Raw genomic sequence first — 27,707 nt, forward strand, 5'->3', positions numbered from 1 at the left:
ACTACGTAAATACTTGTATGTATATAAACATATATTATATCTACAATGGGTGCTTACGCCTTCGCCAGATGTTGGGCCCAAGTTCCCTTGCAGTTTGAAGTAATGTATGTACATATTGTGATATTGAGTTAGTGAACCAGCAGTTCGTCTTACAGCGAGGATTTTTGAGAAGTAGAAATGCCGTCTTAAATCTTTACCAGTCATGAGGGGACCGTGATTAGGAATACTCTCGGTTTATTAGTAAAAATGTTAATATCTAGACTATAAGAAGTCCTCTAACTCCTACACAACAGCTGCCCTTCACATAATCTTCTATGCAAGAATGTACACTTGCGGTCAATAAAACCGCACTGCCATATTTATACTCTTACAACCTGTTGCTGCAGAGTATAATAGTGTTATTCACTTAACGGTTGTACCTATCTAAACTAAAGCTATCCTAAAACTATGCAAGATAGATATAGGGTTATATATACATATATAAATGATCAAGATGATGAGAAAAGCTGAAATTCGGTTGACTGACTGTCTGTCTGTCTGTCTGTTGATGAAACTTGATATGCGGGCTTTGGAAAATTCGATAGGCGTAATCGGACCACTGCTTAATGTACATATCTCACTAAGCAAGAACAACCAAATTTACCCAGCTGAAATACTATAAGAGGACCTACCGACAGTGTGAAAATGAATGAAATCGAAAAATAACTTTCTCCCCATATAACGGTAATGTTCAAAACTACTAAAAGCGCAATAAATGAAGAGATGAAGAGACATTAAATTTTACCTCCGATTTATAAGAAGGCTATATGGAAAATAGAACGATGGGCGTGGCACCGCGCATTTTTGGTGAAATCCCATACCTCAGAACCAGACCGAACGATTTCGACTAAACTTACATATACTTGGCATTTTTGTCATATTTCCATGTCACAGTGTGAAAACGGGTGAAATCGATCCACAATCACATCTACCTCCCACATAAATCAGTTTAAAATTATTATAAAAAAGGAGACCCCACAATCTGCGCCAACTACCGTGGGATTGGCCTCCTCAACATCGCAGGTTCTATCGAGCGTATTGTGTGAAAGATTAAAGCCCACCGTCAACAAACTGATTGGACCTTATCAGTGTGGCTTCAGACCTGGAAAATCAACAACCGACCAGATATTCACCATGCGCCAAATCTTGGAAAAGACCCATGAAAGGAGAATCGACACACACCACCTCTTCGTCGATTTCAAAGCTGCTTTCGACAGCACGAAAAGGAGCTGCCTTTATGCCGCGATGTCTGAATTTGGTATCCCCGCAAAACTAATACGGTTGTGTAAACTGACGTTGAGCAACACGAAGAGCTCCGTCAGAATCGGGAAGGACCTCTCCGAGCCGTTCGATACCAAACGAGGTTTCAGACAAAGCGACTCCCTATCGTGCGACTTCTTCAACCTGCTTCTGGAGAAAATAGTTCGAGCTGCAGAACTAAACAGAGAAGGTACCATCTTCTATAAGAGTGTACAGCTGCTGGCGTATGCCGACGATATTGATATCATCGGCCTCAACACCCGCGCCGTTAGTTCTGCTTTCTCCAGGCTGGACAAGGAAGCACAGAAAATGGGTCTGGTAGTGAACGAGGGCAAAACGAAATATCTCCTGTAATCAAACAAACAGTCGTCGCACTCGCGACTTGGCTCTCACGTCACTGTTGACAGTCATAACTTTGAAGTTGTAGATAATTCCGTCTATTTATGAACCAGCATTAACACCACCAATAATGTCAGCCTGGAAATCCAACGCAGGATTGCTCTTGCCAACAGGTGCTACTTCGGACTGAGTAGGCAATTGAAAAGTAAAGTCCTCTCTCGACGAACAAAAGCTAAACTCTATAAGTCGCTCATAATTCCCGTCCTGCTAAATGGTGCAGAGGCTTGGGCGATGACAGCAACCGATGAGTCGACGTTACGAGTTTTCGAGAGAAAAATTCTGCGAAAGATTTATGGTCCTTTGCGCATTGGCCACGGCGAATATCGCATTCGATGGAACGATGAGCTGTACGAGATATACGACGACATTGACATAGTTCAGCGAATTAAAAGACAGCGGCTACGCTGGCTAGGTCATGTTGTCCAGATGGATGAAAACACTCCAGCTCTGAAAGTATTCGACGCAGTACCCGCCGGGGGAAGCAGAGGAAGAGGAAGACCTCCACTCCGTTGGAAGGACCAAGTGGAGAAGGACCTGGCTTCGCTTGGAATATCCAATTGGCGCCACGTAGCGAAAAGAAGAAACGACTGGCGCGCTGTTGTTAACTCGGCTATAATCGCGTAAGCGGTGTCTACGCCAATTAAGAAGAAGAAGATATCGGCTAATATTTGAGTTATCTCAATGAAAATTACAGAACGTGTTTTAGTCATAACAGTGTATATTTGTGACTAAAATAGATAAATCGGATGAAAGCTTAGCCCCCATATACATAACTATATCAGGATTTTCGATCATCCGGCTGACTTTACTCAATATGATTGGTCATTGTATGTGAGGTAATCATGTAATCACTTCGAAAAATTGATTTTTTTTTTTTATTTTGACAGTAAAACGTATTGAAAACATGTGAAAAACTCAGACCGAAATTCATAGTATGTCGTCTGCCGTCTGTCCGTCCGTCCGTGCAAGCTGTAACTTGAGTAAAAATTGAGATATCATGATGAAACTTGGTACACGTATTCCTTGGTTCCATAAGAAGGTTAAGTTCGCAGATGGGCAAAATCGGCCAACTGCCACGCCCACAAAATGGCGGAAACCGAAAACCTATAAAGTGTCATAACTAAGCCATAAATAAAGATATTAAAGTGAGATTTGACACAAAGGATCGTATTAGGGAGGGGCATATTTGGACGTAATGTTTTTGGAAAAGTGGGCGTGGCCCCGCCCCTTACTAAGTTTTTTGTACATATCTCGGAAACTACCATAGCTATGTCAACCAAACTCTATGGAGTCGTTTCCTTCAGGCATTTCCATATACAATTCAAAAATGGAAGAAATCGGATAATAACCACGTCCACCTCCCATACAAAGGTTATGTTGAAAATCACGAAAAGTGCGTTACCCGACAAACAAAAAACGTCAGAAACACTAAATTTTACCGGAGAAATGGCAGAAGGAAGCTGTACCCTGGCTTTTTTTAAAAATTTAAAATGGGCGTGGCGTCGCCAACTTATGGACCAAAAACCATATCTCAGGAACTACTAGACCGATTTCAACGAAATTCGGTATGTAATATTGTCTTAACATAACTGTGAAATCGGTTCACAACCACGCCTTCTTCCAATATAACACTATTTTGAATTCCATCTGATGCCTTCTCTGTATAATATATACATTAGGAACCAATGATGATAGCGAAATAAAACTTTACAAAAATACGGTATTTGAAAAATATGTAAATGACGTATTATGAAATCTCGAATATCACTTTACCATGCGAGAGTATAAAATGTTCAGTGACACCCGAACTTAGCCCTTCCTTACTTGTTTTTAAACGATTTTTAACGAAAAAAACAAGATTTTCGCGACTCTTTTTTCGAAGTTCGACATTTGTTTTTTTTAATGAAATCGATTATATTTGGTGGGGACGATAGCCGCAGAACTACTGAATAATAATCCATTCGATATTTTTATTTCAGGCAACATGAACAGCCGCTATCACCATGACCAGTGAGCTACTTTTTTTTTGTTGGGGACTACTTTGACTTATGTATAAAAAAAAAATATTAAAAATGTAAAAAACGAAAAAAAAAAATTTTTGTACATTTCAAAATACAAATAAAAATATATTAAAAAATTAAAATGGTTCAATTTTGTTGTCGCATAAAAAAAAATTTCCTAAAAAGTGGTAAAATGTATGCGTTCACATGAGAGGTCCGCAGGTCCGGAAATAACTTAATTGATAAGCTTTAAGAAAATCTCAAAAAATGTACAATCAAACAACTACAAGTACTGTGGTTCCCTAAAAGTCGTTATCACTGCTAATTATATTAATAATGCTTTGGCACTTTTTTTTCGTTTTCCTTTCACACGTCACTACATTAAATATATCAAACTTATCAGATTTTTTTTTAAATACTTTTTGACATTTCACTACTCGAAACTATTCAATGTTTATTTTAAGATTTTATACTTTCTCATATTAGACTCGAGGAAAATTTTGTAGAAGTAATTCTTCGAAACTTCATCATTATTCATTTCTTATCTGAAAATTGTGCCCTACTTAGGTGTCAAAAAAGCAATTTTCACTTTTTAGTTGATTCGGATGGAAGATGAGATGCTTTTTCACGTGATAGAATCCAAAAAGTTTTCGCACGTTAGCTCCCTTTTCGTAGACCAGGTCACATATATATATATGTATATGCATATGGCGTGGAAACTCGCCCAATTTCAGCAATAATGGCACATAATGTAGTGTGAAGTTAAACTGACTGACTAAGGAATCCATTGAGGTCCTAGTGAACTCCACGCCTTCAAGAATTAAAGCGGTTATTGAAGCTAAAGGAGAAACGACTTGTTATTAGAAGACCCTATTGTGAAGTCTACATTTCCACCGTTAGCAGTAAAATTAATTTGGTCGTTTTAAATTAAATTCACTTTGCTATCTTTCGTTAAATCATGAGTATCATGGATTGTACATTTTTGTCAATTTTTTTGAATTATCGGTCATTTTCCAGAAAAATGGTTGTACATAACTAATTTGCACTAAATGGCCAAAGAAATTAAAATAGCCTCAATATTCTAACTTTATAAACAAATTGTTTATGTGATATTATTTCAATTATATTTGGTAGTGCGATTTTATTGACCGCAAGTCCCGTAAAATGCAAAATAACATAACATCATTTTTCACAAGTTTACAACAAAAGAAAAAATTAATTATATGTTTTTTTGATTTTCAGTTATAACTTAAACGTATCATCACTTTTCATAACTTTTTTGAACGAAGGAAAACGATTAATAGAAACCACTCATATTGAAACAACATTTGAGTTTAGATTATAAAATGGTTATATATTGGTTATTATTTCTGCCAGCGATTTTCGATTTGTTTTTGATGATACGCTGCATTTTTGGTGACGATATATTTGATAAGATATAGTAAATCATAATCAATAAAAGTTCAAATTAATTTTTCTTGATATTACGTTATTTTTCTTTCTAGATGAGAATGTGTGACATTTTTTCACCTTTGACGCAAATTAAACGCCTCCAAAATATGTTTATGCAGGTGTTCTGAGAATTTTTTTTTTTTTTGTATTATAATTTATTTACTTCGCAGATTTTTAAGACATACACCTTTCGATTCAGAGTGATATACGACTCGTTCGATTTCTTAATCAACATTTTATTTTATAATTATATGTATTTATATTTTATTTTTATATTTAAGCACAATATAATATAATATAATTATTTTAAATTCAAAAACTCACTTGTACTAGCATTTTTATTTACTGTTATTTCGAAAGTGTCATCTAAAGGGCTCATATTCACAATATATGACTTTTGGATATAAAACAATTGAAAAGTTATGATTAAGAAGCCCCAAATTAAAAATTGTAATACTTTTCTCGAATTTCTCGCGAAAGCTTTTAATACAAGGTAAGCGCTTTGATTTTCCACTTTTTTGAGAATCTCATACTTAGTACGTATTAACACTTCTTTATTCGACATTTTCCAAATTGTGGTGTCACTCTTCTTAGCGTTTTTTGCTTATCAGTTGTTACGTTTCTATGCCCTTCAAATTACTGAATTTAAAACTCCAATCGATTCAAATAAATACCTTTACAATTCGCAAATGTTGCGGTTATTTTAATATTTGTTAATACAGTGGAACCTTCTAAAGTGTTACCAAGTACAGTATCATTAAAAAAAAGATAAACGCTCAAACAAGCCAAAACAAATCGGGCAGTGATCACGTAAACTCTTATACTGATCATTTCATTGATCTCTCACTGTTCTCAATGAAGGGGCTTAACGTCGCCCAAACTTTTCAAAAAAATTTTAATTACATTTCAGTAAATAAGTTTGAGGTCCAATTGAAAAGAGTATACCTGTTAAATGTCCTCCACCTGTGACCATAATTGCATTTATTTTGTATTTATGGCTTGCTAAATATGATAATTTGTAAATACAGACTCAGATATATAAACACAGACCCCAAATGTTCTAAAACATTTACAAATTTCATTAAAAAAGGTTTATTTGTTCGTGACTCAAGTACTTTTGCGACACATTATAACATATTTAGCGAATCAACGAGGATCGTGATAATGATGGAAACGAAGCATCCAGCCATCTGCGCTTACGTTAATACTGTTTAAGAGATAGAAAAGGCTCTAGTTATGGAACAACTCAACATTTTTCGGTTGATATTTTGAATATGAAGCATTTGCATTATAACCGGGGCAGAACACAGATTTTGGAATGTTTTATTGGAACCGATCATTAACTGTGCTCATGAGACTTTGAAGAAGGAATTCATTTAATTGGAACTACTAGCCGATTTGAGGTTGTTCAGAATTATTTGTGTATATTTGACCGCTCTTACACAGTCACACTATTGAAACTGTAACTCTCACTGAATTTTATCGCTAGGTGCAGTAAAAGCCAACTGCGCAGTCAGCTTTGGTTCCATCTGTTTTTCTTCTGTTTCTGACACTCAAATATTCACACTATTAAAGGAAAGTAAGTTCGCTGAAGAAACTAAAAACCATTACGATCGAAACTTAGAACAAGTGAATGAAAAATTGTAATATCGTTGAGATTTTGAATTTATGTACCAAAAATGCTGCATTTAACTAGACGCACATATCCCAAATTTGTATGTACATTAAAAATCAACTCCATTTTGATTTTAAATTTTTTTGTAATTTTTAGCACATTCATAAAGTTCTCAAGTTTTAGCACATACATATAATGAGTATGAATCTTAAGACTTAACATCATATATATACATAGTCTTCTAAGTAATATGTTATGGTTTATGGCTTTGTCGTTGTGTTATTTTTACAAATACAATACTTCTTCTCTTCGTCCTCAATGCATTTGGAAGTTTTTGCATACGAATCCAGAGGCGAGATCTCTTCTACTTTGGTATTGAGTGTATTTGTTGTTATATTATAAAGCTTGACCGTAGCCTGAAATCTCGCTTTCTCCGGATTTGCTTCGAAATTTATACGATATGTAGACTCATTTGGTATTTTGATCATTTTTCATTTCAACACTATTGATCCTTTCTAATTTTAATTCGGCACATATATTGCTAATATCTTTATTAACCAGATATTCATTCATTTCGCCTAACACTAGTGCCGTTACATTCTTTGCGAGTCCATCCTTTGTGGGTACAATTTCATATGGTACACAGGTACAGCAATGATCAGGAATGCCGGCATCATTACAAGTGCGTTCCTCAGTATTTCACGAAAATACTTTTACCAGGTATAGAGCCGTTGACATAACGTACTTTTATATCAGGATCCGCTTCTTCAAGTATATGTTTGAGTGTGGCATAAATGTCATAGAGTGTCGTTAAACGCTGCTGATTACTTTTTAGATTTTTAACGAAATCTGGATGTTCGTTTTGATACCACGGTGGTAACGATATGAAAAGCATTGGTAAACGTTCTTCTAAGAAGCCAGATGTTAATTTCACCAATGGACCCCAACGTACACCGTGATCCGAAAGAAATAACACGATCGAACGCTCCAGTATTCCTTCACTTTTAAATTTCTTAAGATACTCCAGCACCTTCAGGTCCATTGTCGCTGCCGTATCGAAAGCAGTATGACCAAATGAGTTCGTCCAAAACAGTCCGAAAGTGTGTTGTTCGGTAAACACATTCGCGAATTGTAATGCACTATCGAAAATGCGAAAATGTAATCGTTATATACGTGTCGCCGGCCAACACAGTGTGGTAGACCAGCTTTAGATTCTACTTTCAGTGCTTTTTCAATACCCAAAGTCATGGGATGTAGATAATAACACTGTGGAACATATGTTGGGATTCTTGGGGTGAGAAATTCCAAGTCAGGGTGATGGTACTAGGTCAGTATAGTAAAACCCTCAAACCCTTTTAAATTTTTTCCTTATCTTGATGTTTTTTCACTTAGCTGTAACATTTTGGCAAAAACGTAGTTTAACATAACTCGCGAACCCCTTGTCCGATTTTGATGAAACAAATTTAGAAAAATTAAGAATTACAGTTTCTCTAATCTGTTTCTAAAAATTTAAATTTTTTTTTTTTTAATTCATAAAAAATCCAGCAACACTGGTTCTGTAATGTTCACATATCTCACACTGGTTCTGTGATTTTTGTCATTCAACAAGTGCCGACGAACGCGAACAGTAGAAGAAATTTTTTTTTTTTTTTGCCAAAATGTTACAACTAAGCGAAAAAACATCAAGATAAGGAAAAAATTTAAAAGGTCATAAAAAACTGACCATCGTCCTGACTTGGAATTTCTCACCCCCCAGATTAGCTGTTGTACTGTGTAATCAGTTGGTGGGTGCTCAAATCCTATCTTCTTATAATTAATCGTATTTATACACACCACATCCTCCGAATATGCCGTTATGTAAGCGGCTTGCTTAAAATTATTCCAAATAAAGTTACCAATGGGTTGGTTAAGTCCGCCTACCGTTGTAGGCTTGCATTTCTCATGAGCCATTGATTCATTGTAAGACGTTAGCAGCGGCATCAAATTTGGAAAAGTGTTATCACCGACCTGTGTTTATATAGAGGGAAATAAAAAGTAGTCATTAATGAGCGCTATTCGTATTAAAAGAGAGAGGGAGAGAGAGCGTTTTTACCAAAAAAAGATGCTATCTACTTTTCATTAAGATAACTTACAGATTAGCCGATATAAATGATACAAAGCCAAAAAGAAGTTCGAAAATCTCATTTTATGCACATTGGTATTGAGCCGATTTTATATCCCCTTTTCGGCTCGAGGACAGAAAAAGGCGCTTTCAAAAATGTTTTAAGATATATTATATTCTGACCGATATGTTCGGCATAAAATCAAAGGGACTTTCGAAAATCCTTATATTTGGTAAATGTGGGCTTAAGGATGTGCGAGTATTGACCCGATTTTACCCCTTTTTTAACATATTAAGCACCAGCATATCTATCTACTCACCTAAGTCTTAGTTCATAGATGAATTCCGGGTATTTAGTACACATTTCTCACTTAATTTATTATAACCATGAAATTCAATCCATTCCTCGCTCATATGCAGATACTTAGCAGTCAGCGGCATTGTGCGTCTTAAATTTATGCGTGACATACTACTCGTATCAATGTCCACCAGGAGTATGCTCGGCTTTCTTATAGTCGACGGTCTCGCACTTCTAACGTTCGAACTAGTTTTAGAGCTGTTCAAATGCTTTTGTGTTCGTATAAATGATAAGGCATCCGCTTGAATAGGTTTCGTGTCAATATAACACTCAGTAACCATATATTCTATATGTATGGGGACCAGAATGTCCTGTTGAAATGTGGTGCAATTTAAAAGCCTGCAAAGAAAGGTTATTATCACTTAATATCGAAATCTTTCATTACGCGTAAAATTATGTATGAAAATACTCAACACAAGCCACTCACTTATGTTTTTTGTCAGCCGTGCGACCGCTTTCAGCCCTGATAATTTGCCGATAACAGCAAAGGACATATGTGGCACTGGCATTTAACGGTTTAACGGCTCGCTCTATGGCCTCGATATTCATGTGTAGAAGGTATTGTCGTGCATTTAGCTGATAACTGCTTGTAATGAAAGCCTCGTCGTTGGCGCAATCAGTATATTTATAATTTTCTGGTCTAAATATTTTTAGCGCTTCCTCGGAAAAGGGATTCACATAAGGCATATAACATTGTAAAGTGCGGATGTAATATTTTGATTGCGCTGGACCTAAAGAGACGCATTAAAATTATTGGTTGTTAAAGTGTTTTTTTTGAATTTTAACCAAAATCGTGTAATTCCAGCGTTTTCAGCTCTTGACACAACTTTATATTCGACAAAGTTTTAAATGGACTAATCATTGCCATGTTATGAACTTAGACTCTATTTATAAACGAGATATTTATATTAATTATCGTTATTTTCATCACACTAGTGCCATAATTCTTACAACCGATTGGTAATAATACATATACTAATCAAAATATTCTTGCTTAAATTTGTTGAGACAACTTCTTTTGGGAGATATATGCGAGCTAATCGCAGCCGAGGAAACGAAATTTGATTTATTAGGTGTATGAAGTTAGGCGGTTTAGACCAAGAATTAGACCGATTTATTCATATTAGGCGATGAACTACTTTATAGCTACAAAACCAAAGCCACTCAATTTCACCAAAATATCACACATTTCACCTAATAAATAAGTGGCTTAAAGTCAGGTGGAGAGTCGGAGCCTACCAAAACGGGTTCAAAGTAACATAGAAAATCGGAAATATATCAACTGATAAATCGGGTCTACGACGGTATCTGAACTTCAAGAAAATAACTGAGGTGGCTACTATAAAAGGACCATTTTTAACACATTGAAAATCCTTATAATTGCTTAAGAAATAATTAAACCGATTTCACCCATTTTTCACAGCAGAGCATAGTATTATCAAAAAAAATTTTCTCCTATGTTTATAAATATATTTATCAAATTGACCGAAGTTTTCGGTAAAAGTCATTCATCGCCCCTGAGGTCTACATATACAATAGATAATTTTATACAACGAATTTGGTTGAAATTTATGGTGTAGTTTCCGGTATTTTCGAAGTATTTTTACTCTGAAAATTGGATAGTTTTCTTACTCAAACGTGTTGCGAAATGTTCGTACTTACTCCATAATATCTATCCATATATAAAATAAAGCGTGAGTATGAAGAGCTTGAGAAGCTAGCGGACAGGAGTATTGCTCGAAAAGTCTACGAAAAAACGTGGCTACTTATGGAAGGTGTTAAGAACGGAGCATACTCTTGTAGGAGCAAAAGTGGTGGCCTAGTGGCTGCTGTTCAGAGTATACTGAAGTTATGAAGGGAACATTTCTTCAGGCTGCTAAACGGCAGTGAAGGAGTAACATCTGGAGATGGCGAACTCGATTCCGCAATCGATGACGATGGCTATTCCATCTTCCATTGCCCGAATATGATGAGGTTCGAATAGCAATTACACGGCTGAAGAACAACGTGGTGCATGTATCAGCTTCTTTGCAAGATATGGTCGGTTGAAAGCATATCTGACGATTAGAACGTCATTAAACTGATTAAACCTTTTCAATGTGGTTTTAGACCAGATTTTCCCCATGTGCCGTAAAAGGAAGATCGACACACACCACCTCTTCGTAGATTTTAAATTCGCCTTTGACAGCACGAAAAGGAACTGCCTTTATGCCGCTACGTCAGAAGTTGATACCTCTCAGAGCTAATAACGCTTTGCTAACTAACGTTAAACAACACCAAAAGAATGTACGAGAGCTGTACGAGATATACGGCGACCTTGACATAGCTCAGCGAATCAAGAAACAGGGACTGCGCTAGCTAGGTCATGGTGTCCGGATGGAAGGGAAGCAGAGGAAGAGGAAGACCTCAACTCCGTTGGAGAGATCACTTGGAGAAGGACACTTAGCTAAATAGGGAAAAGAAAAGACGACTGAAGCGCTATTGTTAACTTGATTATAACCGCGTAAACGGTGTCTACGCCAGTAAAGAAAAGGAAAAAAATATAATGGACGAGCGTTGAAATAATATCGACATAGTACTTATTAAAATTAAAAAAAAAAAAAGTACAACAAACAATTTCACATCAATATTTATTTATTGGCGGTTTGGCATTGGCAAATATCGACGTGTGTTTCAATTCAAAGAAGACCAAACACAGTTCAGTTATCTATCCACATGCAAATCGGAAGGGCTTCTGGGTATTTGAAAACCCCGATTGTGATACACACGCAGCAAATAAAAATATAACAAGAAGTTTAGAATATTTTCAAGTGCGTTGAGTTCGTTAAATTTGAGAGAGGATGAGGCGTTCTTCTCGAGTAAATTAGAGTTTGCGTGTATATTTTTCAATACCTTTTTGTTCTTAAGCATAATGTACCTAATGGTAGCAGTCATTTGATCTTTCTCCCTTATCGCCAACGCTACGCGTGTTTCTCTCATGCTTGCTTATGACATTTGGCATGACTATTGGCATCACACATTATTTATTCCAGCGGCGCGTGTGGCTCGCTCAATGACAATAAGCCATACTTATTACTGTTTGGTATGATTTTTACTAACCAACACTACGTGTGTTTAAAATTCTGTATGTATTTATAAGCTAATGGAAATTTTAGAAATCGGATATGCCAAGGGTAAACATATTTTAAGGCAGCCTTTGAAAATGCTAAGCACATATCTATGCAAGAAATGAGAAATATGTTAATATTCCAAAAAGCCGAAATAAGTTATTATTCTATGTGTTTATTATTGTGCAATATTAGGTGGAGCTTGCATTTCTTTTAAAACCACTTAAGAATACTTTAACGTCTTATTCTTTATTGGCCTAAACTCGTATATCATAAAGCTCATCGTTTCATCGAATGCGTTATTCGCCGTGGCCAACGCGCAAAGGACCATAAATCTTTCTCACAACCTTTCCTTCGAAAACTCGTTACGTCGACTCATCAGATGTTGTCATCGTCCATGCCTCTGCACCATATAGCAGGACGGAAATAATGAATGCCTTATAGAGTTTAGTTTTTGTTCGTTGATAGAGGACTTTACTTTTCAATTGCCTACTCAGTTGCCTCAAGTCAAGGCTGACACATTAGTTGCTGTTAATACTGGTTCCAAGATAGACGAATATCTATCGACTTCGAAGTTATGAACAGTGACATGGCAGCCTAGTCGCGAGTGCGACGACTGTTTTATGACAGAAGATATTTCCCCTTGCCCTCGTTCACTACCAGACCCATTTGCTTCGCTGCTTTGTCCAACCTGGAGAGAGTAGAACTAACGGCGTGGTTGTTATGGCGAATGTATCGATGCCATCGATGTACGCCAGCAGCTGTACACCCTTATAGAAGAAGGTACTTCTCAAGACTTGATTGAAGAAGTCGCACAAAAGGTGGTCGCCTTGTCTGAAACCTCGTTTGGTATCGAACGTCTCGGAGAGGTCCTGATGGAGCTTTTGGTATTGTTCAACGTCAGTTTACTTTAACTAATATTAGAAAATATTTGTTTTCCCTGATTTGTTTGTAATAACTAAACTTTCTACATGGCTCTTTTGACGCTCACCTTTTTGATATTTATCTAAAATTACGAATTAAATAATGTAATTCATAACAGTGAAGATAAATATATTCCTAATTTGTCAAAGTTTTAACTCGCTCTCAAATAATTTGTTTTATATTTTTATTTGTGTGTTTATAACTACTAATTTAAGTAACAACTAATAAAAAATATTTTGTTATTCACAAACTAGATTTCAATAAAATAAACATTTTCTAATAAAAAATTTGAAACTTAAAACTTAATTTTAATATTTTTTTGGTGCTTCATGCTTTTATTTTCCGTTTCAATTAAAACCGTCGTAAATGAAATTATTATTTTTTATTTGGCTATCTATTATTTTTTAATTACATAACAGTTGATTTCAATTAAAAACAGAAACGCATTTGAGCATTGACACGGCGTATGAGTAACATCTCTTTGGACAGCACGCTGTATTTGTGCTCTTTGTTGGCTGGCTTAACACTCAACGTCTGCGTACATACTTGTATATACTATAGCGTTTTGCAAGTCTGAACACTTTTCTTAAAATTTTATATTAATGTTGGTTAGTTGGTTGAAAGTAGAGTTTCAGGTCTGACCGCAAGAAGCCGCATTTCATTTTAATGTTAAACTATTTACAGACGCATGTTAAGCTACTATGTTAGCTGTACATTATGATGTTAGTGCCAACATATTTTACATCGAGTGGCATAGAAAATTGTATCAGATCGGAACAGTCAACAGTTTTGTTCTATGAGAGTAGCATCATGAAATGACTTTGTTTGGTTCTACAAATAATTAAACTTTTTCAAATGTTAAATTTCGTTTAACGTGTTAGGCTCACACATTAGTTAAGCCTTTTGAAATGCCGCGACGAAAACAAAACCATAACGGTATTACAAAATATATATTTCTCCACAATAAATACAAATGAAAAATATAATAAAACTAAGTACTTAGTTAATAAGGTTTTAAAATTTCACTATTTACATTTATAAATTTAGCATCCACTTTTACCGCTTGGGAGGTTGAAACTATTCGAAGCTTCCCTCAAATCGTATTCGTAGCATTATTTTTTACAAACGCAATATTTCTTTTCCTCTTTCAAATCAATGCAGTTGGAAGTTTTTTCATACGAATCCAGACGCGAGATATCTTCCACGTCTGTTTTGATTGTATTTGTTGTTATATTATAAACGACCGTAGCCTGAAATCTCGCTTTTTCCGGATTCGCTTCGAAACTTATACGATATGTGGACTCATTCGGTATTTTGATCATTTTCATTTCAGCACTGTCGATTTTTTCTAATTTTAATTCGGCACATTTGCCGCTTATATTTTTATTAACCAGATATTGATTTATGTCCTTTAACACCAATAAAGTTACATTCTTTGCGAGTCCATCCTTTGTGGGTACAATTTCATATGGTACACAGGTACACCAATGCTCGGGAATGCCGGCATCATTACAGGTGCGATTCTCGGGTATTTCCCGAAAAATACTAATACCACGCATAGTTCCATTCAGTTTGGGAAATTCCATTTCTGGCTGCGCCACTTCAAGTATATGTTTCATGGTCGCATAAATATCATATGGTGTCGTTAAACGTTTCTGATTAGTTTGTAGAACTTTTACAAAATCGGGATGTTGTTTTTGATACCACGGTGGTAGTGATATGAAAAACATTGGCAAACGCTCTTCTAAGAAACCCGATTTTAATTTCAGTAATGGACCCCAACGAATGCCATGATCAGCAAGAAAAATCACAATAGAACGCTCTATGATGCCATCTGTTTTCAATTTTTTCAGATACTCCAACACCTTCACGTCCATGGTTGCTTCGATATCAAAAGCATTATGGCTAAAGGAATTTGTCCAGAATAGTCCGAAGAGCGGTTCTTCTGGATAAGCATTCGCAAATTGTAAAGCATAATCATAGATGTATTCGCCATAGTGTTTGCGGCCAACACAGTAGGACAGTCCAGCTTTTTTGGTCACTATCAATACTTTTTCTATGGCCATTGTTAAGGGGCGTAGATAATAATCGGTAGGTGGCCGCTCAAATCCCTTTTTTCTATAATTGAAAGTGCTCATTGAACTTGTGTCCTCTGCATAGGCGGTCTTATAACCGAATCGCTTAAAATCGTTCCAAATAAAGTTACAAAGTGGATTGTTAAGTCCACCTACAATTTTGGGCAAGCATTTCGCCTCAGCCATCGTTAAATTGTATGATGTCAGCAAGGCCATTAAGTTGGGAAAGGTATTATCACCAATCTAGAAATAAAAGAAGTTATATAAATATTTATTTATTAACATTTAAACAATATATGGATGTTAATAGGCTATACGGCCCAAAAGCACACATTTTCAGGTGTTAAGACATACATAATTTCATACAAAATTGTGTCAAAGCACAATACTATAGTTTCAAGATGGCATTTCTATCATTACAGATTGATTGATTGGGAAGGCCAATTGCCTGAATGAGTTTCAGTGCGCCCAAGTGATTCCTAATTAAGCACCACTCAACAGTTCACTATATTTGATCAATTTTCAAATGTTTTTCTACACTAGTCTCCCATTACTTTTAGTTTAGATTAGTGGAAGCCATGAAAGAGACCCAGTTTCTATTTACCAGCTGATAAGTGGGCATTTGGAAAATGTCTAATATCTGTAAGCATTTTCGCCAAGTTTTTGAACGTGAGGCCACTAGGTGTCTTCTAATCAAACAACGGGAGAGCAATTTTTTGTGGTGTTCCAAGCTTTGAGTTGTTTCCCAAACATCCATTCAATAAAAGGTACGACATTTGAATCTAATTATAATAATTTGTTGTGAGACCTATGTATTTGTTCTTTATCTTGCTTATTTATAAGAACATATTTTTTGAATTTTTGAGTATCTTCGTTCTGTGGACATTGCAATGATATTTTTGTATCCTGAATAGTGGTACACGAAATTTGTAAAAACATTGAAGTATACGTCGGAGGCCATACAAACTATATACATATATACATATGTATATCAAAAAATCAGCATGACAAGCTGAACCGATTTAGCCATGCTCGTCTGTCCGACACGACCTAGTCTCTCATGTTTTGAGATATCTATCTGAAATTTTGCATACGTCCTTTTCTCCAAGACGGTACTCATTTATCGGAAGCGCCAATTTCGGACCTTGGATCGAGACTTTGTTTTTGTCTTTGTATGGAAAACGGTTTTACTTCACAAGCTATAATTTGACATGGACTATTGTCATGGCTTAATACTTAATTCTTTGGGTTGGACCAGTATAACAAACTGATCTATCAAAATCAATAAAAAAAAAATCTTTGTATATCCTTTTATAAATGCACCTATGAAGGGTGTTATTTATAACCAATACTAAAAGGTCTAGAATTCAAGGAATACGTGTAAATAGCATACTTTCCAACTTAGGAATAGTCATGTTTGTCAATCATGTGCTCACTGTGTGGAAAATGACAGATCTAGCGATAATTAAAACTGTGAAATAAAAATGAAAAGTGGAAAAATTTGATGTTCACGGGCATTTCTTCAATTTCAACCAACAAAATAAATACTTTAGTTTTACATTAAATAATTTTTCAAGTGAAACAATAATAAAACCTTCGCTTTAAGCGAACAAAATGTTATCAACGTCAGGTAAATGAAAACACATTAAACGTTTTTGTTATGTCAACGAACAAATTAAAATTTTTTAAATTTCCTTAAAGCGCTCTGAACACGTCGATCAATTTGGACTAATGTCGTGCTGGAATCTGTACAGGTAGCTTCTAACATAAAGCCCCCATCTTCACTTAGTATTTGGGTTAGGTGAAAATTGAGGTCCACATGTCATTCGTCAATCCACGAATGGGTGTCCGGTATCAGTATGTGGGTCCACCGTCCTTTGCGTCAGGTTTGCCACCGCTGCTGACATATTGTTAAGCTTTAAACTCACTCTTCTCTTTTGGCTCCTATATACGGTCTCTGATAACTTGCATCATACTGGCTAGTACTTCAGCAGCGTCACTTGATATTGTTCGAAGAGCACTGATTGTAATCTTAGTACCGACAGCCAGTGGACTGTGCTTATTTGTGTGTCATATGTTTTAATGCCTAGCGCCTGGATCCATATTAGAGTCGCATATAATACAACCGATCTCATTACCTTGCGAGTGAAAATCGCCGGCTGAAACACACGCAGCCTTTATTTGCCATTATTCTTCATAAGGCGTTTAGGATTTTATTCGCTTTACCTGCAGTGTATTCTGAGCCTTCTCAGCCAATTCTAAACTCATTGAGGAGAACCATTGGCGCAGATCGTTTATGCACTCGTAGGGTATAGTTATAATATTTGATTTGCTTGAAGAAAAGGAAGGGCGTGCATTACATGTAGCTAAATTTAGTGTTAAGTACAAACATATTTTTTCAAATGTGTATTGAACTAAAAATGTTTTAATGAAGAAAAAATTTGCAACAGATTTGGTAGGCATTTTAGTACCCAAAGGTTTTCTGATCATGACAGTTGCATAGCCCTAACAACTAAGTATCGCGAGATAAATTCACTTTATCATTTCATTTATTTATGGTCTTTCAAATAACTGTTAGCTCTGTAAGACTATTTCACTATTTGCAAAGTGATAACCGCATTTACGTATAATATATACATAAAGTGAAAAATCCCCTATTTTTTAGTGTAAAAATGTAATAATAATACAAAAATGTTTAACTTGTTAAAATAACTGTTATCACTTTTTAATATAGTATGTATGTACGTTTAAAATCAGATAAATAAATTCTGAGAAAATTACATGTATGTACTTACTTACTTTGTTGTAGCCCAACAGTTCGAGCCATTGATTCATTTGCAGATATTTAAACGTCTGTGGCATTGTGCGTCGAAGATTGATTCGCGAAACTGCGTCTATACCTATCAGCAAAACGCTTGGCTTCCTTATACCCGAAACTTTGGATTCGCTAGCGTTGCCTGTGCTATTTGTTTTCTTTGTTACTTGTATAAATGAAAAGGCGTCCTTCTGTAGCGGTTTTTTATCATTGGCGCCTAGGTAGCACTCCGTAATTATATAGTCTATATGTTGCGGTACCAAGAAGTCCTGATGAAATATAACACAGTTTAAGAGGCTGTAAAGGTAATATAGTTTTTTCTTCATTCAAATTAAAAGTGGTTTTTAAACAATAAAAATCAAATAAATCGAAATTTGGGGAATAAATTTTAATTTTGAATTAAAAAGGGTGTCCCAAAATTAACGTAAGATTGAAATGAAAAAGAAAACACAGTTTTTAGCTTTCTGATTGTAGTTTTTTTTAAAGGATCATAAAGTACATACATAGGATAGGGTTATTTATGGAATAACACATCGGCCAAATGGCCTCCACTGCTTTCCACACACATACGCACTCGTTTGTCGAAATTTCCATTGACTATTCTGTATAAATGTGCCTGATTTGGATTGATGCAACGTTGAATCTCCTCATTTAAAGCAGGCTTCATTATGGGCTTGTTGCAACAGACCTGTATTTTTTAGTAACCCCATAAAAAGAAATGTAATGGTGTTAAATCACACGATCTAGGTGGCCTGATCACCGAAACGAGAGAGTACACGACCGGCAAATGTCTCATGCAGTAATTGAACTGTTTCACGGGCTCTAGACATGTGGCACCGCTTTGTTGAATCAACATATTGGCAATATCATCCAATTTCGGTAAAAATAACTGGATTATCATGTTGCGACGTCGAGCCCCAGATACAGTTACTGTTTGACCAGGCCCATTTTCAAACATGTTTGGTCAAATTGTGCTTACAGCCCAAAATCCACACGAAAAAGAGATATGTTGTAAAAGCATTTGATTTTCGATAATCACATTTGCCCCCAAAAACGGCAATTTTGGCGATTAACAAACCCATTAAGGTGAAAATGTACTTCATCGCTTAGGAGGGTTTTTTTCGAAAAGTATGCATCCAGTTGTGGATGAAATTTGGAATAATGATCAAAATTGGAGATATGTAGTTTTATCGCCTAAACTTTCAGCTGTCAATTTGTTTCTTTATAGTGTTGTCAACCTAAGTATGTAGGTTAGGCTAGGTTAATTTGGTAGGCCAATAAGCCACGCATAGACCAGTTTTGGTCCTTTTCGATACCAGATGGAGTCAGTTGCTAGGTCTAAGAGGAGTAGTCATCCTATACGAACCCCGCGCTAGACGTGAATTTTAACAGACTTTGCGACCTCACTATCGTAGATGTTGACTCTGGAATTGCCTGCAGGTTCATTTGCTTCAGCTTATACTTAACTCTTGACACTATATTCCCACACCAACTCCATCGTCCATTTTCGAGCCATCATATATGTAGATGTTTAGAGTGTTGCGCTTAGCTAACATACCAGCCATCTTTTTCTATGTTTACTTTGAAACTTCTTTTCCAGTTGAAAAGTGTGATCAAGTAGTCGGTGTTTGCCCAACCGCTATTACCACCAAGATATGTCCGACGATTCTATATGCAAGTTCTCCTGCATCCAATGAAGAGGTCTATAGGTGACAAGTTTAGTACCAGTTCAAGAACCGCCGTTAGAGTTGTTTTTCACGCTCCCGTTATGGACAGCGCAGCGAGCTTCTGAACTCCATTGGCTTCCGGTAGGTGGATTTCCGTGCGGCTGTCCACCATACTACTCCACCGTAGAGAATTGATCTACAATAGCTGTTTAGTGCCAGTGCAAACCAACCAAAAGTCAAAATTCCTGTGTTCAAAACATTTGCAATTTTTAAGTATTCTAAAAATATTCCAAAATTTTTTCAATTTGTTGCATAGCCATTATTTTTAATAACTTCAGCACATCTTCTAAGTATTGAAGCAACTAGACTCATGTAACTGTAAGGGATCGCTTTCTATTCCCTTTCCAATCTGGTGAAATGTTAATCACCATTCCGGAGTATTTCACTGCCTATTTTGCATTTAACCATCATCCACGCATTCTCAATCGGTGTGAGAACGGAGGACTGTGCCGGCCACATCACAGTATTTATATGATTTTCTTCTAACCATGATTTTACGAGCCCAGACGTGTTTTTGGGGTCTTTATCGTATTGGAAAGTCCATACGAGTGACATTACCCAATCGGCCATTAGTTAAAATTTACAGCTATCATCGTGTCAGATATACGATTAATGACATTACCGGAGAAGAACCCCCATATCATAATATTAGCCCCTCCTTGTTTTACTTTGGCAGTTGTGTTATATTTTTCGCCTCGCGGCGAACATAAGCTTTGCTATCTCAGCCTCGAAGGTTGAACTTCGGTTCATCTGATCATAAAATGGAATTCCAATTCCGCTTAGTCCAATTTAAGTGTGTGATCGTGCAAATCTCAAACTCGCTTTTCTATTTTTTGGAGGCAGAAATAGGTTTTTCGAACATCTGTAACTACGCAGATCAAACTCCAAGGTCCGTCTTTTGATAGTGGAGAGACTGATGTCGTCTTAAACTTCAGTTTTAGTATCTCTAGGAATTGCTTTGGGTTATTTTGTAAAGAAATTTTTTCTTTGCCGGTTTTCCCTTAGAATTGTGGAACAAGACCTACCTCTCCTCTGTGAACTGTGTGGATGTGGTTGCAAATGTTTTAACCACCACTGTAAATTGCGGCAAATTTAAAGCTTGCGTTCATTTTGGGACACCCTTTACAAAGGTGTACGTAAAGGCGCGACAAACGCAATGTAATTCAAAAGACAAAAACTGTTTATTTATACACATTACCAGGAAATGATAAAAAACTATTATCGTGCGCTCTAATCACTCACTTATACTTAAGATCAGCTGATCCTCCCCTTCCAGCTCTGACGATTTGCCGATAACAACAGCGAACATCCGTGGCGCTGGCATTTAACGGCTTAACGGCGCGCTCTATGTTCTCCATATTCATGTGTAGAAAGTATTGTCGTGCATTTAGTTGGTAAATGCTTGTAATGAAAGCTTCATCCTTAGTACAATTGGTGTATTTGTATTTTTGTGGATTAAATATTTTTAGAACACTTTCTCCGAAAGGTTCCACATACGGTATGCGACATTGTGACGTGTGTATGAAGTACTCGTATTGTGATCGAGCCTCGTTATGATTTGTAACATTTGGAACAGATTCTGTGGCCGTTATATTATCTACGAAAATAAAAGATAAACATGTCTTCAATATATTATATTTAAGACCGTCTTTATACTATTTAAGTATACAAATTTGTGCATAATTCATTACTACGATTTAGACTTTGGAAGTTTCATCCTTTACAATTTTCTTTTAATACTTGTTAGATGTATACATCTAAACGAAATGTGGTTTTCAGTAAGTGTTCATGACCATATTAACTAAATTAGATTTATAACTGGCAAGATATGCACAGAAAGTGCTGGCGCTTGTTTTTCACTCAATCAGAGAAACTAATGTACATAGCAATAGGCTTATACTGTACGAAGTACTCGTATTTCAAACGTCTCTCTTTATGATTTGTCACATATCTCAAATTTGAGAAGAAAGTATTTCGACTATTGAAAGAAACGCTACCATAAGTGCATATACACACCCAATCCTCCTATTAAACGAATAGCTTGAGAGTTATTTATATTATGAATAATAGCTCCAGCGCATATAAATAACAAAGCCTTAAATAAAGCTTATAAAATCCTATAGATAAAATTCTCATTATCAATCCCAACTATCTTAATGTAGATAGAGCAATAATCTTCTTTAAATCAAATTCAAAATTAGCCCTTAATCCTGCCATAAATATTGTTAACCCAGAGGGTAATAGTAATAAATCATCTACCTCTTAATAAAATATTAAATGGGGACTATTTTCAAGGCGACAGCATTAATGAAGAATAAATATTTTTTTCAGCAAACAAAAATTAGAAAACTTATCAAAATTTGCGACTTTAGGGAAATGAAATGAAACTATTTTGAGGTAAAATATTTTCTCTAACTCTTGAAAATTCAATAGCAAAAAAATAAATAATTTGCGTTTAGTATTTTTATTTGTCTGTAACACATACTATGCCACATACTAAAAAAATGTCACCGATACGAACTTTTCCGCTTGCCTTTATCATAGATATAGTAAGAAGTTTTTTCGGAAGTTGTTTTATTACTCTCTTCTAATTGGCTTCTATATTTACTAAACCACTTCATACTGTCATACAATTGATTTATTGTGTACATAGTAACCGATATGAACTGATTTCTCTATGAACTGACGTGAAGTGGTTGCGTCCCGCAAGTCCGGAAATAACTTAATTGATAAGCTTTAAAAAATCTGGAAAAATGTACAATCAAACAACAACAACTACAAGTAATGTACAGGGTGTTCCAAAATTAATGCAAGATTTAAATTTGGCTCCATTTCAGTTAATTTTCACAGTTACGAACGTATAGACGAAGTTAAAACACCATTCCGACCATATTTTGTATGCAATTATGGAAGCACGATCGCCAAGCTTTCAATATTTTAGAAATATTGTTCAATAAGGAAGAAGCAATGTGACGCTCCATTTTTACGAAGCCTAAACTGTCAGCTGTCGATTTGTTTTTTTTAGGGTTGTCAACACTTTACTACATAAAATCTTGCTTCAATTTTGGCGCACCCTTTATATTTAATATTACATCATTAATAATCACATTCATATGTTGTTGTTTATAATCAGTGTACTTATAAACTGATTACATCATTTCATACTACGTTTATCACGGTATTGCACCTGAGGTTCCCTAAGAGTCGTTATCACTGCTAATTATATCAATAATACTTTGGGCTTTTTATACCCTGAACAGGGTATATTAAGTTTGTCACGAAGTTTGTAACACCCAGAAGGAAGCGTCGGAGACCCTATAAAGTATATATATAAATGATCAGTATGTTGAGCCGAGTCGATTTAGCCATATCCGTTTGTCTGCCCGTCTGTCCGTCCGTCTGTCTGTCTGTATATATACGAACTAGTACCTCAGTTTTTGAGATATTGTTTTGAAGTCTTGCAAACGTCATTTTCTCTTCAAGAAGCTGCTCATTTGTCGGAACTGCCGATATCGGACCACTATAACATTTAGCTGCAGTTCAGTTTGTATGAATGATCGGAATCACATTCTTGTATGGACAACTTTCACATTTGACAAGGTATTTTCACGAAATTTGGTATAGATTATTTTCTAAGACAACAATGTAATCTCCGAAGAAATTGTTCAGATCGGTCAACTATAGCATATAGCTGCCATACAAACCGAACGATCGGAATCAAGGGCTTGTATGGAAAACTTTCGCATTTGACGTGGTATCTTCACGAAATTTGGCATGGATTAGTGCTTAAGGTAACAACATAATATTTAAAAAAAAAATTGTTCAAAACGAATTACTATAGCATATAGCTTCCATACAAACTGAACACAGTTAACTAACTAACAGAAATGCACCTGTGAAGGGCATTTAGCTTCGGTGCAACCAAAGTTAACGTTTTTTCTTTTTTTCGTTTTCTCTCCACACGTCGCTACATTGAATATATCAAACTTATCAGATTTTTTTAAATACTTTTTGACATTTCAATACTCGAAACTATTCAATGTTTACTTTAAGATTTTGTACTTTCTCATATTATTTTTTATCGACTCGAGAAAAATTTTGTAGATGTATGTACATAATTCTTCGAAACTTCACCATTATTCATTTCTTATCTGAAGATTGTGCCCGTCAAGAGCTTTTAGTTGGCAACCAATTATTTAATATACACATATATTAATATTTCAATCAACATCTGACTCTGTCTCAAATCAGTTTACACGCCCAAAGAAGTTCAAGTTATTGATGACACGGTAGGAGCATAGGGGTCAATTTACATCTTTCTCATTTCCCAATTATGAGACCTCCGTTCTCTTTATTGGCTTTATGTCGCAAGGGAATGCAGAAAATTTAGACGAAAATGTTTCGTTTAGCAAATATTTATAGGGAGAAATCAACCCTCTTCATAAATCGTATACTTTCAACTTCTTATCTCTCTATTAATTGAATTACATACATCTCTTTCAATATGTAAAATTATGTGAGCAGCGAAATTCCTCATAACCGGACAACCGCCGTCGTAGTACTTTGGGCCGGCTAACGGAACTGTCCATATATGGGGGCGTGACAAAAACAAATGTTCAAAATTTATTTTTGAAGTCAGGAGCTGCAACCCAAAACTATATTTATATTGAACTAATAAATGGTAGCCAATGTAAACCATTGTCCTGTTCCTAATTATATTTGGCTTATTTACGTAGCCATTCAACCAGAAATGAGCCTCATCGCTGAACAAAATTTGTCGATAAAAAAGCGGGTTTTCTGCCAACTTTTCTAGGGCCCATTCACTGAAAATTCGACGTTGTGGCAGATCGTTCGGCTTCAGTTCTTGCACGAGCTGTATTTTATACGGTTTTACACCAAGATCTTTGCGTAAAATCTTCCATAATGCATGAAAATCCTAACCTCAAAAAATCACCCGATATTTGGCTTATTTAACTTTTTGTACCCTAAATAGGATATATTAACTTTGCTACGAAGTTGTAAACCAAGAAGGAAACGTCAGAGTCCCTATATGGTATTAATAATATTAATGATCAACGTAAAGAGTTGAGCCGATTTAATCAAGCCCGTCTGTCTGTCTCGATATACTGCGTCTACGAATAGGGATGACGTAACAGCTCGTGGCGGCCATGTTTGTTTACGAATTTGTTTCAAATTTCAACGCTTGACAATTATTCAAGATTATTACGCGCATTCACGTTCTCCGACGGCTACTATGAGAACTCTTCTGCCCAGATGAGTCAACAAACAAGATTGTGGCGATTGACTTGCATCTCCAAAAATTTACTGTTTGGTGCGCCGTCTCATGTTTAACGCATAAACATAACATAGATAGTTAAATCAAAGGTTTACTCCAATCAATATGTAACGGTCGAGGAGCTCGAAGACAGAGCACTAAAGCCAAAATACTGCACTCAATTATTGAAAAATGGTGTAAGCGGGTGGGATATGTAAACGGAGCCGTGGTGGTCATTTGGCCGACGTACTATAAAAAATCATCTGTGTAACAAAAAAACATAACCCCTTTAGAGTAAATTTGAGTGTTTCATTTCATTTTAACAACTTTTCGTTTTTGGTGGTAGACCCTTTACCCGAACCAGTATCGCAGTTTTTGATTTCAAATTTTGCACACATACTTTTCTCCCAACCGATATAGAACCATTTTAGGATATATAGGCTGTCATATAAAATTGATCGGTCAAACTCAAGTCCTTGGTTGGACAACTTTTTTGCTTGACAAATTATCTTCTCGTAATTTGGCATGGATTATTATATAAGGCAACGGTCCACGAACATGTTGGTCAGATCAAAAAAATTTAGTATATAGTTGTCATACAAACCAATCGATCAAAGTGAAGATAGAGATCTTCAGAAAAGATTTAACTTCTTCGTTGACAGATTGACTGCAACGCCACATGAAATTGCATGACAGGGGTTGATCGACTTTCAAAACAAAAATTTGGTCTCATGTTCAAGACACTATGAAGATTTCTATTTTATGAGGAAAGCCATAAGGATAATATGGATTTAACCAAAATTTGCTTTGCAGTCAATGTGTTAAGTAACATTAATTTGACTTGAATGTTGCTTATTGCAAATAATGTGGCAAGAAATCATAGTTTCATTTTTTCGGAAGTTTTAAAGATTTAATGCCCTAAATTCTCAATCTTGTAACACACTCTGGCTCATAAATTTCAATCGCATTTGTTTCGACATTGAAACCACTGCTTTCCGCCGAACATAAACACGCGAATACGCGAATCGCTAGTTATACCCTGAACAGGGTATATTAAGTTTGTCACGAAGTTTGTAACACCCAGAAGGAGGCATCGGAGACCCTATAAAGTATATATATAAATGATCAGTATGTTGAGCTGAGTCGATTTAGCTATGTCCGTCTGTCTGTCCGTCTGTCCGTCCGTCTGTCTGTCTGTATATATACGAACTAGTCCCTCAGTTTTTGAGATATTGTTTTGAAATTTTGCAAACGTTATTTTCTCTTCAAGAGGCTGCTCATTTGTTGGAACTGGTGATATCGGACCACTACAACATGTAGCTGCCATATAAACTGAACGATCGGAATCAAGTTCTTGTATGTGAAGCTTCCTCATTTGACGATATATCTTCACGAAATTTGGTATGGATTATTTTCTAAGGCAACTATGTAATCCCAGAAGAAATTGTTCAGATCGGTGAACTATAGCATATAGCTGACATACAAACCGAACGAACGGAATCAAGGGCTTGTATGGAAAACTTTGGCATTTGACGTGGTATCCTCACGAAATTTGACAAGGATTACTGCTTAAGGTAATAATATAATCTCCGAAAAAATTGTTCATATCGGATTACTATAGCGTATAGCTTCCATACAAACTGAACACATAGTTTCTTAAAGAAATGCACCTGTGAAGGGAATATTAGCTTCGGTGCAGCCGAAGTTAACGTTTTTTCTTGTTTAAAATTAAGTTTGTCGCCAACGCATTTTGAATTCACATACACGAAAACACACAAGTACTGGATTGTAATTAAAAAAAATACTTTGTAATCTTTAGTTTAAAGCTTTAGTAAAAACCACAAATTTGTCACGATTTTGTTTATAGGCAAGTACACATACATACATAAGTGTATATGTAACATATTTTTCAGTTTTTTCTAATACCATTCAGTTCAAAGTTATAGAACTAGTGGCGATAAAACTAACATTTATGTACTCATATACGAACGTGTATCCATGTATGCATGTACCATGTACATACATATGTACAAAAGTATGAAAGCATAACATTTTATTTATTAGTAACATGAGAATGAAATAAAAATAGGAGCCACAATTTTACCGAATATTAGTAACGAAAAGTAATTGTCACTCATTAAAATCAATATTTTTTCCATTAAAAATATTTTTGAAAACTGTCTGATAATACCAGAATCACTGGCTCGCACACATGCGCGCACATTAATTTTCTTTTTTTTTTTCTTTTTTTAATATCACAAAATTAATTCTTACTTTCCCCCACTTCAATTTGGATTGTGGTCTCGTACACGCGCTTTGCTTCATCGTAGTAGAATCGCATATGCAGCAGTTGTAGTGTTGTAATTAACGCACAAAATGCTAAAATTCTTGCAAATTGTTTGTGCCTTACAAATGCTAAGATTTTTTCAAACAAACTTTGACTTTGATTTTCATACGCAATTTCACTAAAATCATGTTTACTCAGTAAAGCATATTTTACATTCGACATTTGTCTTATACAATTTCGAGTAATCGCTCGTCACTTCCTACGTTCAATTGG

General features: G+C 35.7%; 1 protein-coding gene and 2 pseudogenes across 1 annotated transcript; all 3 read right to left on the reverse strand.

Annotated features, from left to right (window-relative positions):
• Window positions 1-5,529, reverse strand: part of LOC120770103 — a 12,706-nt pseudogene extending 7,177 nt beyond the window's left edge.
• A 1,496-nt stretch (window positions 5,530-7,025) lies between these two features.
• LOC120770172 lies at window positions 7,026-10,092 on the reverse strand (annotated as a pseudogene).
• A 3,490-nt stretch (window positions 10,093-13,582) lies between these two features.
• Window positions 13,583-27,695, reverse strand: LOC120766600. The gene is made up of 4 exons (XM_040092205.1): window positions 27,422-27,695; window positions 21,115-21,469; window positions 18,130-18,442; window positions 13,583-15,573 (listed from the first exon to the last, which is right to left on the reverse strand). Exons 1-4 carry the CDS (start codon window positions 27,654-27,656, stop codon window positions 14,368-14,370), a joined length of 2,109 nt encoding a protein of 702 aa, XP_039948139.1. The 5' UTR covers window positions 27,657-27,695; the 3' UTR covers window positions 13,583-14,367.
• Between the last annotated feature and the right edge of the window lie 12 nt (window positions 27,696-27,707).

The sequence above is a fragment of the Bactrocera tryoni genome, chromosome 1 (genome assembly GCF_016617805.1).
Source record: "Bactrocera tryoni isolate S06 chromosome 1, CSIRO_BtryS06_freeze2, whole genome shotgun sequence".
In the NCBI taxonomy this organism is placed as follows: Eukaryota; Metazoa; Arthropoda; class Insecta; order Diptera; family Tephritidae; genus Bactrocera; species Bactrocera tryoni.